The 14,269-nt window shown below is 35.4% G+C and overlaps 1 protein-coding gene across 2 annotated transcripts in view; it reads right to left on the bottom strand.

The window, feature by feature from the left end:
* Window positions 1-281: 281 nt before the first annotated feature.
* The window catches only part of fign (fidgetin), a 40,154-nt gene continuing 26,166 nt past the window's right edge, over window positions 282-14,269 (bottom strand). For both annotated transcript variants that reach the window (XM_044132405.1, XM_044132406.1), the window contains one exon: window positions 282-9,106. In XM_044132405.1, the coding sequence (XP_043988340.1) occupies window positions 6,885-9,106 (2,222 nt within the window). In that variant the 3' untranslated portion in view covers window positions 282-6,884. The remainder of the gene's footprint in view (window positions 9,107-14,269) is intronic.

Here is a 14,269-nt window from a genome sequence, read left to right as displayed (position 1 = left end):
AAAGTGGAAAATGATCAGTCCATTTCAGGAATGGGAATCAAATTTCTTTTTAAAGTACCTAGTTTTTAACTTACTGATTTGTACATTTTACATGGATACATAAGTTTTATTTTTCCATGTTTGAAAAAAAGTATATTTAGCAGCTTTTATAATGATAAACTTTGACTTTATATAAACTAGGTTGCTCAGAAAGGAAACCAAGTAAGAGTTAGAGATTAAAACATCAGAAATTAAATGGTGACGTAAGTTACAAAACAAACCGGAGATCAGGCACAGAAAAAGAGAGCGAAAACAACTTTATTCAGTTTTTCAGTAACCTTTATGTACCGTGAAATTAAAATACAATTAAGTTGACTGTACTGTAAATATGGCAATACATACACACATATAAACAGTTACATGGTGCTTTTTTGTATGTATGCTGTATATCAGTAGCAAATGTACAATATATATACAGCTATGTGCAAGTTCATTTTCTGTACACATGTATGAAAAGTAAAAATTCAGAATGTTCACATGTTAACTTTGACTCCTCTCACTTGCATGTAGAATTGCCAGTGCACGTACATACACATTAACATGGCACTACACAGTCCACAGAGAATTGAAGCAACTCACTTTTATTTATTTATTTATTTTTTTAGGAACAGAGTTTGCGTTGAAAAAACTCGCAGAAAATACTGACAACAACACCTCAATGAGAAAGTGTTATCATAAATAAACTGTATATGTCAGAATGTGCAGGTAAGGTTCATCTTTGTCTTAAAGGTGCAGTTTTTTCTTCTTTTTTTTCCTCTGTGACTCGTACTTGACAGTGTAAAGACAGTCTTTTTGAGGTAGACTGCTCAGATTCAAGGGCAATCTTTTCTTCGTTTTTTTTTATTTTTTATTTTTTTAGAATTTTTAATTCACAAATGCATGACATTCAAAATGAAACAACATAAGTACTACAAGTACAATATGCAGCAATGAGGTAGAAATGGTTTTAAAGGATGCACAGCTATAAAACTAGGATGGGAAATACATTAGAAGCAATTCTCAACATTAAACTAATTACAGGAATACTGAAAGAAAGTGATTTAAGTCACCGAGTGTGTATCGCTTGGAAACTCGCTGTGCTTGTCAAAGGCCCTGCTCAAGTGTCATCTGTGATCACAGGTCCTTTCATTTTACCGCACTCCATAATGTAATGTATCTAGTTTTCTAAAGTTTTAAAGATCAAAAAACATGTGAAACATATATCAGACATTTTGAAATGTTTTTTTTTTTTTTTTCTTGCAAAAACGCAGAACTATTGTCAGATTGCTATTATATTTAATTTCATGCAAATGCAACATTAGGTATAAGAAAAACACAAAGCACATTAATGGAAATTAAACCAGATGCCGGCGTAGAGGGAGACACACAACCCTTTTTAACCACTGTTTGGCATTTAATCAAACTTAACTTTTGCTCTTTAGGATAATTTAGGATCACCAAACATTTCAATTTATTAGATCCCAAAATATTAAGGAAGACAGCTTATTTTTCAAATAAAGTGGTTTATAAGATAATTGTGCAACTTTACAATATTAGTAAAATATCTTTCTAGACTGAAAGACCATTCAGAGAGGAAATAAACCATTTGCCACTCCTGGTGCGAAGTACATGAGTGGGGGCATCGTACTGTGTTGGTATTTTGTAGCTGGGGGTAGTGGCACCCTAAAAAAAATCGGTGACATCATGAGTGAAGGATATTATGTATGAATATTATAAATGGACAATGACATCACCAACTCTAACCCTAAACACAAGGCCAAATTCCTTATGGAGCAATTTGAGAACGACAAAATCAAAATTTTGAAATGTCGATCAAAGAGATACTTCCTCAGACCCAGAGAAAATTTGTGGACACTGCTCATTACCTACTAAGCTGACTCAGTTACAGCAGTCCTGTCTGAAAGGAATAGGCCAAAATTTCATCAAACTGCTGTGAGAAACATGTGAATGGAAACCCAAGATGTTAGAACCAAGTCATACAGAATAAACAAATCTATGCAAAATAAATTAACGGTGGTGTGAAAAAGTAGTTTTCCCCTTCCTAATTTCCATTTTTTGCATGCTTGTCACACTCACGTGTTTCAGAACATCAAACAAATTTAGATATTAGTCAAAGACAACACAAGTAAACACAAAATGCAGTTTTTTAAATGATGAATTATGTGTATTAATAAAGGAGAAAAAATTTCTAAAGCTACATGGCCATGTGTGAAATATTTTCCATAATGATAAAGAACTTCATTTAAAGACTGTCTTTTGTGTTTATTTGTGTTGTTTTTGACTGATACTTAATTTGGTTTGATGTTATGAAACACTTCAAACATGCAAAAAAAAAAAAAAAAAAAGCAGGAAGGGGTCAAACACTTTTTCACACCACTGTATGTAAACTTAGAAATTTTAAAAAAAGTTAAGAAGAAAATATCTTTAAAAAATGTATTTCTCACTCTCATTATTCTGACATAAAATTAGCAATTAGTTTGATAAACCCAGATACCCAAAGAAAAGTTAAGTGTGATTTAATGTCAGACAGTGAAAATAGGTTGTGTCTTTTTATGCAGTGTATGTAAACTTCTTGTTTTTACTGGATGGGACCAGATCTTTAAATATCTATGATATCACCCGTGATTGATATATTTTACCACACATCTCTGATTCACCACTGAGCTCTTGAACCAGTAAGATGTGTGCTTGTTCATCCAACTCATGGTTTTAATTCCCAATTTTAAATGAAATAATAACCTCACCTATTATAGAGGGGAAGTTTGTATTTTTGGACATTTTCTGACTTATGTGCCATTCATGCGTTTCAGTTTGTGCTTAAATACAGAGCTGTAAACTGTGGATTGACATAGAGAGTTATGTTTTTAATAACCGTCACAAGTTTCCATTATTGATAGACATTGCTAAAAATTGTAGCATTTTTTGAGAATACACAAAGGTAACACTGAGAATTCAAGAACACTGATTCACAAATTATTAAAAAAAAAAGTCATATAGGTTCTCACCATATAGTTACATTTTCTTCTTTACATTTTCAAGCCCTTGCAAATCTTGGGATAAAATGACCCTTTTACTACTAGACTGTTCATAATGATCACGGGTCAATTTGTGACCACTACAAATCTTATTTAGGTAATGCTGTTTTAAAGCTACAAGTGGTAAGTCATTTTAAACAAAACCAATTAGAAATATTTGCATTCATACTACAGTATTGTAGAGTTATCATATAGATAGGATGTGTGTGGGCTACTGCAAGAAAAAGTGAACATATAAATTCAGTAAGTAATATTTACCAACAGGGGGTTTCAAAGAGTTGTTGTAGTTTAATCTAAAGTTGCATTCCATCAGGTTTAATAAGAGTCAGCCTGCTCAAATGGTGATGATTGTGAATAGAACATAAAACATCTTCATATTAAACATAATTGAATTTTAATTCTATGCAGGATTCAGGTGTATTCAGTGTTATGATGATTTATCTTCATTGTTCATGAAAACACAAAGATACAATCACAAATAAATCATCACCTTGGTTTCAGTGCATGGGTACAGAATATAGTAGTATCTTTAGTGGTGTAAAATGGGATGAAATGGAAATGAGGGTGCAAGCTGATGAGGAGGCAAACAGAAGAAAATAAAGGATTTTACAGGTTAAAAATAAAACAAGAAGTGATAAACTAACGTTCATCATCTAACTGGAACCATTGCCATCTGAATGTTTCAGGATGATTATGTGTCTACATGATTTCTGAAACAATTTTAACATGTGACTCTTCATGACATAAATCAAGAGAGTTTATTTGTGAAAATTTTGCAATGTGATTCTTAGCTCACAAAATGTGACTCAGCAGTAATCAGGACTCAAATAAATGACCCAGACCCTTAAAAATGAATGTAGGCACTCGATTCACACACATTTGTCTTTTCATATACAGACTTATAATATTACAGAGGACTAAAACTTGTGCAGTTTTAAATATAATGCAACAAAGATATTGTAACTGGGAATACAGATAAAGCATTCAACATAATGTAAAAGTAGAGTCAAGTATCAGTCTGGACTAAGGAATAACTTTCTCAAACTGTGCTTTTGTCGTGGAAAGTCCAGAGCTTGAGAAGATATTGGTTCCAGCCATGTTTCAATGAGAAAATGCTTAATATTTGATAGAAAATTTAAATTTGGTAAAGCATCAAGAAATATTGTATTAAGACACCTTCTTAGAAGAAAAAAAAAAGTCTGTCAGTGCCTCTGCAGTTTCTATATAAATACCCTGACCAGTGCTCTCTTCTTCTCCTCTGGCATGTTTCAGTGTTAGTGTTTTGCTCACATTATAATACATTCAATGCTTTTACTTGCCAATTAAGCTTTCACACGGACTCATATTTTGCTGGAAATGTACTATGGAAATTTATCTATTATTGGCAGAAAACAGTATAATAAGACAGCAACAGTTTAAAATAGGGGAGAAAAACAATAAGTGGCATTTTGTACAAAAACTATGTGAGATTAGAATATAAAGAATGCGACTAAATTAATGAATTTGAGATAAAGAAAGGTGTAAAATCACTTGTGTAAACTTCTTATTGAAAGACTTTAAGACAGAAAGTATGAACACAGAATCACTAGGGTTTCTGTAACATCTCCTTCTGACTTTGCAGGTTCAGGGGTAAAAAAATGTGCAGCAACAACACCAGGCACTGAAAATAGGATGATAAAACCAAATTGTCCTAAGGCAAAGGCATAGTGTGTCATTTAAAAAAAAAAAAAACAATCTATCAAAATGTAAAGCATATAGATTTTACACCAAAAATACTTTTAGTTTTTAGCTGGGCATCATCATGAAACAAGATGGGCAAGTTGTGACATTTTGATGTCACTGCGAATTTGTCTTTCAGAGATAAACATAACAAGGTACTAAGCAACTTACACTGTACATAATCCTTGCGTTTTCATGAATGATAAAACGGGAACAGGAGGGGGAAAACATAGCTTGGATCAGCTGTCTCGCGCAACCTCGAGATGTTTGTCTGCACTTTTAAATTTCTCTCGGCACAAGCTGAACACTTTAATCTCAAAGCTGGGACTTAAATAACGGGATCATTGTATCTGTTGTAAATGAGGGTTTCTGACTTTGCAGCTGGCAAGAAGTAAGAAAAAAATAATTCAAAAATGTAAAATGTATTAGCTCAAGGCTGCAATTTCACCCACACAAAGGGGCTGTTATTTCCAAAGGCAAACCCGTAATTGCAAAAACAAATTCTATTTAAAAAAATAAATAAAAGCTGAGAATTCTAAAAAAATTTACTTTTAAGGTTTGCAAATAAACCACAATTATCCCCTCATACATTCACTGCAGGAACCTCCTCGTCTTGAGATTCTTGAGTTATCAAAAGACCTTTTGCATTTTAATGACGCAATTTTAAATGTGAGGCAAATGTTTATCTCATGTAGTGTTTTAATACAAGCTTGAGAAGTACATATTACTAACACATTCCTGAGTTTTCAATTAGAAAACAGAAAATATGGTGCAATTTTTCTGTGTGAATTACTCTTAGTAAATAGCTGTAGAAATATTTTTAGGAATGTCACAACTAACAACCTCCAAACTTAAAGATGTGCAAAAAGCCTTAAAATAAATACATCTTGTTATGTAACTGCATAATCAAACACTGCACAATGTAGAAAAGTCCAACTGTTAATTTGAGTAAATTTATTTTGTCAGTCACTTTTAAGAAATTGTTGTTTTTAATAAAGTCCCAACCCTTATAGTGAGTTGGATCCCTAACAACAATTTTCTTCAAAAAGGATGAATATGTGGGGAAGCACCACAAGCCAAATGTGGCATATGGTGGAAAGCCTGCAATGCTTTGGATCCATGTTAAGGGTAACATAGTTAAGTACTAAATACCTTAAATGAACATTTGATTGACTCTGCCAGATTTTCACAGAACTACAGAGAAGAGCGGCCCAGGACAATGCAAGCAATAAAACAGGAGGAATCATAGTGCTCTCCTGTTGGCAAATTTGGTTAAAAAAGTAATATAAGATATAGGTTTAGGCATCAATAGCAGTGATGTTTTAACACTATTATTTCTTTTCATTAAATAAATGTGCTCAAAATATAGGGTGGCATCTGCAAAAATATTTCATTGTCATTTCAACCTCCTGCAATAAAAAAATATATTAATTTTAAAGCTTTTAACACATCTTTATCACAAATGCTAAAAGTTCTAGAGGGCATTCATTTAAACTGAAATCACATTTAACAATTTATCCTCAAACCTACTGCAACCAAATTTAAGTATTTAATGCAAATAAAATTTTAAAGATATGTGCATGTCCATTTTGATAAGATTAAATAAATTACATGCACATATAAAACCTGTGCAAGGTAACGACGCTCAGGGAAAATTCCGCCTATCAATTTAACTCAGCTGAAATTAACCACAACAGTTCACGGAGAGCACAAAACAGACAAAGCTGAACAACACTTTTGCAGTAAAAAACAAAGGTTTGTTTAACATTGTAAAGCTCTTTTATATAAGCACACCACCAATGAAGATTGTGAGGCAAAAAGAAACTTAAACAGCACCATCTCAGGCACTTGATAGCAACAAAATCTCAAAATCAGCATTATATCTATATATATTTGTATATTTATATACAAAAAAGTGGGGCATCCTTTCAAATTTACTTTATAATAAGCACATAACACTGTGTGATGTCCAGATTGCTTCCATAACTCTAGATAAAATGCTGATATCACCACTGTTTTCTTATTGTTTAAAAAGAACCAAACACTGCTTTTACCCAGCATATTTCAAGGAAACTGTGTGATTGGTTCCATTCATTGACTACAGCCAAACATTTTATTCCACTCAGTGTACACGTCAAGCTCTTTTTGTGATATGCTAGGCTGGAATTTGCAAAATACATTTTCAAAGTCTTGGTACGTGACTGGTCTCATCTGACTAGGGTGGATGTTGGGAAGGTCAGCCCCAGGAATGCCATGGAGAGAGCCAACAACAGCCTCTTGACACAGCTGGACTACATCCAGTCCAGAAAAACCCTCTGTCCTCTGAACCAATAATGAAATTTCTTTGTCACTGAGACAATAGTTGTGCTGCGAGAGAAGTTGGCTGATTATCTGATGGCGTGCGGTTCCATCAGGCAATGGGATGAGCAAACGCTTAGTAAAGTACCTCCGTAAGGTCTCGGGTATTTCTTCTGGCTTACTGGTGGAGCAGACCACGAGAACATGGTCCTCCGCAGAGGTCAGAATACCATCGAGCTGGATGAGGAGCTCAGCCTTGAGGTGATTTACAGGGCTCTCCTCAGTAAGCTGGCCAGACAACAGCATATCCACATCGCTGATTAGGACTACTGCTGGTTGGCGACAGCGTGCTACAAGGAAAGAAGCTTGGATAATCTTGCCTCCTTCTCCAAGCCACTTGGTCACCAGTGCTGAACCACTCAGCCGCAAAAAAGCGGCCCCCAGCTGGCTGGCCATGCAGCGCGCCAGTAGCGATTTACCAGTTCCCTGAGGTCCAAACAATAGCAGACTTCGAGGTAATGTGGAAAGTCCGCTAAACATGTCAGGTCTCAAAATAGGCCACAGTATCTCCTCTTTAATAGTTGATTTGGCCATATCCAGACCTGCAATGTCAGTCCAGTCTACTGGAGAGCCTTGTTGAAGGATTTCCGTGTTGACCATTTCCACCAGGTTGGAATCACTGTTCTTTAATTGTTCCTCTGCAGCATGGATGGACGAGGTAGCCGTTCCTAAATCAGGCCCTGAAAGGGAGTGGGAGAGGTGCTGTCTGTGCTCATCAGTTTGCTCGCTCATGATTGGAGACCCAAACTTGCTGTAGGGCTCGCCAGTTCTTAGATCTCCTGTAGAGTTTTTGGTTGATCCGTAAGATGGAGGAGTTAGCGCTCTGCCAGAGTGCACATTAAATTTTCTTTGTTGATCAGAGGCCAGTTGCTGTTTGGTTGGCTTAAAAGCTAAAGATGATGGGTCTGTGTTTCTTTCAAAGCCAGTGCCCCTGTTTGAGTCTGAGACACTGCTGTCTGCTACTCTGTACATAGGGCTCTGTGAGGAGCGCTGTTGGTTGTAGTTGAAATTACCATAGCCAGAGTCCACATCTCCATGTCCGCTCATGTAGAAAGCTTTTCGTTTTAATGAGTTGGACGAGCTGCCATTCAAAGGTGTAGGTGTGATTGGTGTGTGATTATGAGACTGGTAGGCGTATCCAGGCAAAGTGGAGGGAGGTATTGGAGTGGGAGCTGCAATGCCAGACGGTAGATAAGCAGAAGGTGGTGGTGGTGCTCCCCCAGGGCTATAACCAGGACCCACGGCAGTCTGTGAAGCATATCCTGTTGGAGGATAACTGTAGTTGGGAAGGTTGGGAGACCCAGCATTGTAGCTTGGCACTAAAGCAGGTGGAGGTGGTGGGGGTTGTAGAAGCCCAGCACTCTGGAGGGGAGAGGGGTGAGGGGAAGGGAGGGCGGGAGTGCTCTGGCTGCTATAGCTGGAATGCAGGTAAGAGCCATTGTAACTGGCAGTATATTCCTGAGAGGGGAGGCCCGAGTGAAGAGTGGTGGCTGGATGACTCCCACAGTTACTACTTGAGTAGCTAGGCTCAGACAAGCTGCTTGCCACCCCTGGGGAGCTTCCTATGCTTGCAGACACGTCTGTAGGGGGGAGGGCAGCTGTCATTCCAGCTTTGCTCACAGATATAACATCTGGAGCACAGTTCATTGGGTAAATCCCCTCCTGCCAGGACTCATTCTCCGACTTTCGTCCACTGGAGCTATCGGAGTAGGCACACAGCAGGGCTCTTTCATTTGGGCCTTCTAGGATCCCAGAGTACTTCTCTGCATATTTCTTGAGCAGATTGGAGGCAGTCAGTGCAGAGATGTCATCGTTTGCCCACGCATACTGGTATGTTCGCTGCAAGTGCCCCCGATAGGCCTCCACTTTGTGTGCTGGGGAGCGGGTAGTGGATGAGATGTCAAAGTGTTGTTCTGCCCATTGTGTGTGCTCCGGGGTCCACTGCATCTTTAGACCTAGACAGTATGCATAAGGAAGAAATATGTCAAAGTAAGCATTATTTTTTTTTTTACAAAGGGCATGAGTGGGTATGAGATTCTCACAGTATGATAACCTTCAGCAGAAATACCACAATTTATGATATTTTGATATTTAAGCAGAACGATAAAATGGAAATCTATAGATCATCAAATTAACGTGAAATAGAAAAAAACAACACTTATACCAACTGATGCATGTATCTATATTTAATAATTGTTCCTTTGATTTTGATGAATTTACCTAATACAGTTCTGGAAAAAAATATAGACTGCTGTTAATTTTCTTTTTTCTAAAATCAGGATATCTAACTGTATGATGGCCTTTCCATTCCAGTGTCTGTTGAACTATGCCAAATGCTGATATCTGAATCTTTCTAATTATTGTGTTGTTCAAAGATGGAATTGAAATTGCTTTTTGGTGTGTAAATAGTAGTCAGTAAAACATGAAAAACACTGCAGTCTCTGATTAATAAGTATATGGATAAATTAAATTTAGAAACAGTGTATTTTTAATGATTGTTGAGTATTTTACTATACAGTTAAGGCAGAGTATTAATACTCCCAGAAGGAGTAATCTTGAATTTGGTAAATAAATAAATAAATAAATAAATAAATAAATAAATAAATAAATAAATAAATAAATAAATAAAGAAATAAAGAAATAAAGAAAGAAAGAAAGAAAGAAAGAAAGAAAGAAAGAAAGAAAGAAAGAAAGAAAGAAAGAAAGAAAGAAAGAAAGAAAGAAAGAAAGAAAGAAAGAAAGAAAGAAAGAAAGAAAGAAAGAAAGAAAGAAAGAAATAGTTGATTTGTAATGCAAGAAGCGGTTTTTCAATTGATTATGAAGAGTATGAATAATTCTCAATGTGCCATTTTCAAATTAAATGGCTAATTAATAATATAGAAAACAATACTCATTTGACATTGTTTTATTATCTTTTGAGAAATGTGTATTTTATACCCTAGCCAAAACATGCTGCTTAGTTGTATGAGTATAATTAAAAATTGAAATGTGTATTGATAACGTTGGTCTCATTTGTTTTATATTGTACTTAATAAACAGTTTTATTAAACTGTTTCAATATTTAAATGGAAAAAAAAAAAAACTGTAGGTTGATAATTAGTAGCCTTTGTGCAGTAGAATCGTTCTTATAGTTTGTAGTTGCCTTTAACTTGCCAGCCATAGTTTTTGCTTTTTGAGATGAACAATTATTGCAAACAGCCAAACTAGTTGTTTTAGGGAAAATTGTAGCCTTCTTTACACAACTTGACCCACAATATGCAGCAACATATTTAGGAGGGTAGAACGTGGTTCTACTCCCAAGCCTATTTAACAATAAGACAATTAAAAAAAAAAAAGAAATATATTTTGTTTTTCCCAAGGTGTGGAGATTTAAACACTAAGAGCTGCTGGAGTGCATTAATTTTAAATCTACAGACAAACATACAAAATTAACTGGATGGTCAGCATGAGGATATTGGAGCCAACACCTGGTTACCATGGAATAATCTATCCAATGCAGAGCAGAATGACACAGACATTGCAGGTCAGTCTATAATCCAACTCTCATCTGAGGCATTCTGAGACAGTTTCAAATCTGCTTGGAGGAGAGCAGCAAAGCAATCTTCCTTGGCAGCGCTCTGTTGCTTTCATCACACAAAGCCCTCAGCCCAGCATGAATTACATCCACATCGAGTCTGCCTACTGCTTCCCACCCGACAGAGTGAAGAGGGAAAAAAAAAAAAACAAGCTTCACTTGTCTTTTTCTCCGCAGCTTCGCTCAGCCTCTCTATGAGGCCTAAAAGGGATTGAATGAGAGAAATAATGAAGTTAAATCCTTAAGTCGATTTGCAAATAATAATAAAAAAAATCCTTCTGGCTGTGCTTCTTTATTCTGGGATGATGGGGAAAGATTCTCTCAGAACATAGTTTGCGGGAGATTAATTCTCAGAACAATTTGAAATAGTGAGCAGAGTCTTGTGCATCTTTCATCAGCATTAAACTGAGTGAGATACGCAGACACATGAGAGAGAATGATCCAAACATGTCCCCTCTCTTTATTCTATTGACACCATGACGCTATAATTTATACTTCAGCGGGTTAAGCAGATATCAGAGGATTCAAACTAAAAAACAGCTAGTGTCCAGAGGCAGATTACAAACGCATGGTTTGTCTGTGAATTCCCTTCTGATTCCCTCCCAGCCATTTGCCAACCAGCCACACTAGACACCAGCAGCTAATTAGCAGGATGATGCTGCACTAATTGTGTTAATTTACAAGGTTTTAGTCAAAGAGATCTGTGCTGTGGCTCACATGGTTGTCAACCATCCAAGCTAATGACTGAAGGGAAATAAGCCTCAGGCAATAAGCTTGTGAGGAAAAATAAGGTGATCAAAATACAAAAAAAAAAAAAAAAAAAAAGAAAAAAAAATCCTAATGGATTGCAACTGAATGGAATTATTAAGAAAATATCATAATCTGTAAAACAAAATAATTAATATTATAAATGCATTTGTAACAAATTTATGATTTTTCCTTATACATAAACTAACAGTTAGAGATGCACCAATTAGGATTTTATCCATCCATCCATCCATCCATCCATCCATCCATCCATCCATCCATCCATCCATCCATCCATCCATCCATCCATCCATTTTCTGTAAACCCTAGTCCCTTAGAGGGGTCAGCAGGGGTCCAATTAGGATTTCCTGGCAGATATTGATTTCTGGTTTTCTTGGAGGGATAATCGGCTGATACCAATTTTGATGGATTCTTTTTTTTTTTTATTCCAAAGAACATAACACACAAAAGAAAGAAAAAAAAATGAATGCATAAAATAATGCTTATTGCATTGAAGTATATACCAAATCCCTTGTTAAGATTTTTCAGCCAAAACTGATCTAAACAACCAAAAAAAAGGTTTTTTATTGTTAGAGCCAATCTCGAATAGAACAAGTAGAGTTAAGTGTCTGGCTGATTGATTGGTGAAACTCTACTTCTCCTTTTAATTAGTATGTTTCAGAAATATTTATGTTAAACTGAACTATTTCTAAGTTAAATTTGATTAATTTAATATTATTTTTTTTCCTATGAAATAAAGAAAAGAACAAAAAAAAATCTTCCAATTAATGCAGAATTAAGGAAACAGCGATGAGTGCTGGATTGTCTGCCAAGAATCTAAAGCGGTGGTGACACTGCAGCGAGAGTAGTGGGATAATGGATTTTGTAAAAATCATTCAGTTGAGTTCCTTAACACTCAAGGCCCATTTTGTCAATAGCAAAATTGCACACAGCTAACACCGAGAGAGATTCTTCTATTACTGCAAATCCTCTCTGAACAATTTGCCACTTTGGACAAATCAAAGAGGAGCTACTCACAAAGTGTACTTGAGCTCACTGAACATCAGGTGTTTTATATAAAACGGAGAAAATCGAAGACAGTCAAAATAGAGCTTGCAGCTGAAAACAGACTTTCACTTTTTGTTAGCTTAAAAAAGATACTAATCAAGGTAACCAACTTAATGCAAAATATAAATACTGCACACACTCGTAGTGCACACATTTTATTTCTATGCAGTATTACACATTGAGGAAAAAATATTTTCAAATAAGATTTGCTGCATGAAAAGCACAAACTGTATATTACCTTATATATATTTTCCATCAAACCAGATGATATAAACTCTAAAAGAATTCTCCCACAAAAAATTACACAGAAATACTTCATATGTTGAAAAGTATACCGACACACACAACAATCTGGCGCTTTGGATACTAGAGTAAAATGTTGCCCTTTATTCTACCTGCACCTCAAAAGGAGGGAAAAGCATCTACAGTTTCCTTTGTTGTTCTCAAATAGCATAATTAGAGACCGTTCAACTAGAGGAATGTTCTCCATGCCTTAGGACACGAGCTCAAGTTCCACTGATCCACCAAAAAAAGCATCTTTGTTTTCCTTTTGAATTAGTCAATTCTTGGGTGTATTTAAATTCTGAGAAGCCTATTTTGCAAAAGTTTTTTTTTTCCAATTTTGGTCATGTTTTATAGGTGCCAAAGTCAAATAAACTGTCTTCTAATTTATGTGAAATCTAATTAAGAACCACACATTTCTGAAAGGCATAGTGACTTCTCATTATTGGTATGAGCTGGTATGAGATTCTCACTCTATGATAACACTGAGTAAGCATGAACACAGCTTCAGGGAATCTCAGTATATGTACAAAAACTTTTAACTGAAATGTATTAAAAGACTTGATTTTAATTATAAGAAAAACAAACAATTATTCCTGCTTCTTCTAAAATATTGACACATTGATTATTGCAGTTCTGACACCTATTTATATGAGTTATTCACTATTTTTATTTTATATATGCTTAAAGAAGTGTAAAGAATAAAAAATATGTAAACCTGGCTATTGCATGGAATATTTCGCCTCTTTTCCACTCTTCTTTTTATAAAGGAGCACTATAATCTACCAAACTGATATAAACTAGTTAATTAGTAGGACTATCTGCTCTGGTAGTTGACCATCCAGTCAACACACAGGCTGTTTGTAGAAGGCTTGCATAATCTATTACAAATTTAGTCATGGGACTTAGCAAATACCCACTTAGAAAAACTCTAGCTAAATATAAATTGTAAGCAATATACTCTATAAGTATAGTTATAGTTGGTGATGCTATAAACAAGCATCACCAACTACATTGGCTATGTTTTGTAGATGCCAAAATAGTTGGTGTTGCTTGCTGTATAGCGCTGCAGAACATGTCTAGAGGGCAGGAATACTGATAAATTCAATATGAGGATGTGCTGACATGGAAAAAAGTTGTTTTACTGACAGAAGAGTAATTGTAGCCTGATGCAAATAGAACTTTCCTGATAAACTATATTTGGTTTGTAAGGAACACATTTTTTAATTTATTCCAGTGTGTAAATAACCGACTAACTGAGATCCACATTTACAAATAACCTAGAGCAATATGATATTTAAACTCTTGCTTAAATTATTTACTTATTTATTGGAAGGGATATTGTCATGTCAACATTTGCCATCATTGTCACATACTAAATGTTTCCTAATATTTTGAACGTCTCCCCACACATTTTTTAAACTATAATTTAAAAATATTTCCCAGT

The sequence above is a fragment of the Gambusia affinis genome, linkage group LG11 (genome assembly GCF_019740435.1).
Source record: "Gambusia affinis linkage group LG11, SWU_Gaff_1.0, whole genome shotgun sequence".
NCBI lineage: Eukaryota > Metazoa > Chordata > Actinopteri > Cyprinodontiformes > Poeciliidae > Gambusia > Gambusia affinis.
Note: the sequence above shows the minus strand (reverse complement) of the source record. Positions and strands in the feature narration are given on the sequence as shown.